This window comes from Salvia hispanica, chromosome 3, assembly GCF_029641045.1.
Source record: "Salvia hispanica isolate PSC_SH4W2 chromosome 3, Shi_PSC_v1, whole genome shotgun sequence".
NCBI lineage: Eukaryota > Viridiplantae > Streptophyta > Magnoliopsida > Lamiales > Lamiaceae > Salvia > Salvia hispanica.
The window spans coordinates 57720732-57725730 of NC_142694.1; the positions used below are offsets into that span (position 1 = coordinate 57720732).

The following is a 4999-nucleotide window of genomic DNA, read 5'->3' on the forward strand; positions in this document are numbered from 1 at the left end:
ATTATATAGAAAACAAGATGTGCTTTGTTTTAGTTTAAATATTTAAAACGTACTCCAAACTAAAATAAACTCTTTGTTATATAAATATTTAAGAATTTATATTTTTTATAGTGAAAAGTTTTCTAATATAATGCCTAAATAAACACAACGAAGGGGACTCATTGCAAAAAAAATATTGAGATAACCAAGGAAAAAAGATTGATTAAATTTTAAATTTTTAAGTCAATTAATTATTTATCGTACCCCTAATATGAAATTCTTGGAGTGGTTGGCGGTCATTAACAGGCATTGTCCGGTGAACAGGCGACGATTTCATTTCGTGGTTTTTTTCTAGCGTGGAATCGACAACTTGTAATTGGCGTGGGTTATAACTTAACTGGAATGTAATTGTAGGGACTTTCAATTGTTTGCTTTATATGCTATAGTTAAAGTTGTTCGGTGGTAGAAGCAATTGACTCAATTACATAAGCATTTTTATCTGAATTTAATTGCTGAAGAAAGAGTCATACTTGATAGTAATTTTAATTTTTTTACGGAGTATATAGTTTCTACTATTATGTTTGCGGACCCAGGGGCATAAGTGGGCGATTGCCCCTCGGCGACCAGTTTCCATGGGCCTGGACGTAAATTTTTCATGATCGCCCTCTCTCTGTTTGCTTCCGACGTCACCCTGAGTAAAAACACTCCCTCCGTCCCATTAAAAATGCAATGTTTACTTTTGCGCACTTGTTTTGGAAAAATTATAATAAATAACTAAAGTGGTGAAAAAATAAAGTAAGAGAGATAATAATGTAGAGGAGAGCCTCTTTTATATTATTCTCTTTTTTACTTTTTTTATTTTATTTTAATTATTTATTATTATTTTTTCAAAATATATTTAGAAAATTAAACGTTTTATTTTTAATGGGACGTAAATCTCTTATGCTTTTTCTTTATTAGGTCGACTTGTTGCAAAGCCAAGCAATATTAAATTATAAACCCAACACTAAAAAGCCCAAATTGCCAATGGAAGTCAATGCATGAACGAAAAATAGAGTGCATTTTGCAAATAGATTACGGACTACTAGCCCTACGCATCCAAATCAGAATTGAACCTCTCCACTCTCACTCACTCGCCCAATCTAGCTTCTGCTGCCCCGTTTAACGCCTGAACGGACGGTGACCCACTCCACCGCAGCCGCTTAAATCCTAAAAGGTAACTTCTCAATTCTTCTCTTCCCCAATTGCTTAATTATCGTGGTCTGTGGCAATTGTTGTCGAAGATATAGTTGGGATGAAAGAAATTATTTGTGGTGAATTAGGATAAAGATGGAGTTGGGATTCCGGAATTGGGATGACTGGCAATGGTGTTCATTTAAATAGAATGGAAATGGTGTGGTGTCGTGGGGTTCCTTTAAGTATTTTTATTTGCTTAATTATTGAATTTGTGTGGCTTGAAGTCTCAAAGTCTTTATATTCATGTCGACATTGCTATGTAACTGCACTTAGCAGTCTCAAAGTATTTTGCCTTTTGTGGTTGGCTTGAAATCTTTAATGTTCAAGTTTATTACTGTATTGTTGTAGATGATTGTTGTGAATTCAATTTAAATTATTTTTAGGCGATTGTGTCAAAATTTTAACTCAGATCTAATCTCTACTTGTTTCGTTTGTGGAACAAGTTATTTATCAATGATTTTATGTTTTTCTTGTCTTTAAGCGTGGACAATTTTTTGAGAAAGGGAAATTAAATAACTGTATCTTATGCAGGATTTTGTGTATTTTAACTGAGACGTGTTATTAGGTTAGTTTGTAGAGCCAGTAGTTTAGTTAATTAGTTTTAGACATAAATAGCTTAGGTTTGTGCCCAGCTTTAAGGACTGAAGATTGTCGTCTTGATTGCTTGATATGCTTAGTATGTTCAAGTCACAGTATTCAATTTCTAGTTCTTTTTGGATGTTTGGCATAGACTTTATCATTGAAAGATCTAACTAATTAGCACCGGGCCTCAGTGGGCTGAGATGGGCTTTGATGGCCTAACATGGACCTATTTTATCTACCAAACAGCCAAATTACCCGTATAACTCATATATCTTGGTCTTATCTAGGCTGCCAACAAGCACTTCGAAAATACCTTCTCATTGATCCACATTTTTTTTTTAGTCCACTCCAGATGATTGATAAGATTTGTCCAAGGTAATAGAGTATGCTATTATGTCTTAGAAATGAAGTATGTTCTCTCAATGGTTTTAGTTTTTGGGCTTGTAGCTTGTCAAACAAAGAGTAATGGTGTTACTGGTTTGTGACCATATGGCCGTGTTGATAAAGCATAACTCTGGTTTGTAACCATATGAATATGGCCATGAAGATAAATAACATGCGTCTGATTGATGGTAGTTCATAATTCATCTATAATAAGTTAATAACTCTGGTTGTATAATGTGGTTGACTTTGAGAGTCTGTTGTACAGTTTTGAAGAGTTGGGCACATTTCTTGGTATTGCTTCTCAAAAGGTTCTCTTCTATCTTCAACCAAAAATGACGCCACTACTTTGTTGAATTAGAGATCTAAAGGAATATGCAAATTCCTTTCATATCTCAATTTGTTGACTGTGACATTTTATCTTGTCTGCTTCATCCTGAGTGTTTTTTCTGCATTTAGTTATATTTTTAATATCATATCCTTAGGAAAAAATAGTGACTTGCTAAGCCTAAATTCTACCACATTGAAATCAACCGGTTTTGCAACACTCAAGCCATAACTAATTTATACCTTTTCTTAATTTCACAGTTCACATCCCTATGTTTCTCTAAATCTTGCTAAAGGGTTGGAGAATTTATAGCAATAGTAGTATTTACTAAAGCTTCAATCTTTTTGCAGGGTGAGAAAATAGCTTCTAGAATGATCCAGGAAGTTGTGCCGTTTCTTCGAGTGAAAAGACTCTCGGAGAAAGCCATTTTGCCATCTAGGGGTTCCCCTCTTTCAGCTGGCTACGATCTCTCTAGGTTTGTATATATTCATATAGTTCCTTTTCCCCACGAACCAGTTTCCTGTTTTTCCTTCCCCTGTTTCCAGAATGTTATATTGTCCATGAATTCAATAGTGCCGTGGAGACGAAGGTTCCAGCTAGAGGAAAAGCTCTGGTGCCAACGGATCTCAGCATCGCTGTTCCTGAAGGAACGTATGCTCGAATTGGTAATTTTGAACATATTTTTTGTGTTTCTTCAATGAAAAAATGCACAACTGTAAGAAGATTTTCTTAACTGCAGCACCGAGGTCTGGGCTGGCGTGGAAGCACTCGATCGATGTGGGGGCGGGAGTGGTGGATGCTGACTACCGGGGGCCGGTTGGGGTGATCCTTTTCAACCATTCCGATGTTGACTTTGAAGTGAAGGCCGGAGATAGAATCGCACAGTTGATCATCGAGCAGATTGTGACCCCGGAAGTGGCTGAGGTTGATGATCTTGATTCCACGGCTCGCGGCTCCGGTGGGTTTGGATCTACTGGTGTCTAAGAACTTGATGTTTCTCGTCATTGGTAAGTTAGTATGGTAGATAATGGTGAAGGATGGTACAATTGAAATATGGGATTTGGGATTTCTGTCCTGGTTCAGTCTATTTGGTGTAAGCAATTTCGGCCTTCCTCGTATTAACATGGAAATTGAGTTACTATTAGTTGTTTCACTGAGCCAGAGATCCCACAATCTTAATTTGTATATTCTGTCTAGCTGCATTTCATCAACTGAATATCATCTTTGCATCAAAACCACTTTTTTGTAGTTGTGAGATTAGGTTTTAGGGTCCAGTGAAAACAAGAAAGCCTTCAAGATGGGGTTTATGATGCATCCTTGAATTTAAAGAGAGAAAGCTCATCGAGAGCTGCTCCAAATCGGTCGGTTCAAAAATGCGTCTCTCCACAATCATCTCCAGCATCGATCTTTTGAAGTCTTGGTAGGGATCAGCTGACAAAATTCTCATTCACCTGCATATGCTCTAGCTTTTCCGTCTGCTCAGCTATGTTGCTGTCTTTCCAATCTTTCGAACCATAACGTTTGGACCTGCGCGTTCGCCTCCCAGATTTCTCATTTGTGTTGAGAATTGTTTACACAGCTTAGAATAGAAGAAGAAGAGCTGTTATCGTTTCCAGCCATAGAAGCTTTTGGTTTCTTCGTCGTGATTCCCTCTTTTTTGTTTCTTTGTATAAGGTGCCCATCACGGTGTGAAGAATGATACCCGAATAATGAGGTTTATTCTCAAGGAGTTTTTTTTTAAAGAGTGAACTACATAAATGGTACCTGATCTTTCACTTTCGCACGTAAATGGTACATGATTTTTTTTTATATTATTTTGGTAGCTATAAATCACATTTTTAGTACTTGATGCATTTTTCTTCCCAAAATGCCCTTTAAACAAATATATTTTCTCATTTATGTCATAGAGAGTATTTTGGGCATACATAAAATTAGTACCAAAAGTGATATTATAATATCTTCTTTCATTCTCCTCACTCTTTATACTAGTATTATTATTAATCAATATTAATATTATTATTTTGGTGTTATAAATTAATAATTAATTTATTTTTAATATCATTAAATATACTTAAATATAATTATATTTAATTATTATAATAATATTATTGTTATAGTACTAAAAATTGATAGTAATTAATAAATAATTGTAATATAATTATATAAATTATGAGTCACATTATTATTATTATTTACATTTAATTAGTAACTAATCAATATAGCCATAATAAAAATTTAACATTGTGAATTGTATTCATAATGATATAAAATGTTGAATATTTTTAGTTAGGTGTTTCAACCTTTAAATGAGTATAAAACAATTTAATAAAAAATATTCAATTGAGTTAATTACTTTAAGTAATTAATTTAATTAGGTATTTTATTTTTTATTTATATTATGAATGCAATTAGATGTATGTATAAAACACTAAAAGGAAAGAAGAAAAAGAAGAGAAAAGAAAAAAGAAGGAAGAAAAAACATAAACTAAGGAG

General features: G+C 34.1%; 1 protein-coding gene across 1 annotated transcript; it reads left to right on the forward strand.

Annotated features, from left to right (window-relative positions):
• Nucleotides 1–1057: 1057 nt before the first annotated feature.
• On the forward strand, nucleotides 1058–3659 carry LOC125211517 (deoxyuridine 5'-triphosphate nucleotidohydrolase). The gene is made up of 4 exons (XM_048111345.2): nucleotides 1058–1195; nucleotides 2857–2981; nucleotides 3080–3171; nucleotides 3246–3659. Exons 2-4 carry the CDS (start codon nucleotides 2878–2880, stop codon nucleotides 3488–3490), a joined length of 441 nt encoding a protein of 146 aa, XP_047967302.1. The 5' UTR covers nucleotides 1058–1195; nucleotides 2857–2877; the 3' UTR covers nucleotides 3491–3659.
• The last annotated feature ends 1340 nt before the right edge of the window (nucleotides 3660–4999 follow it).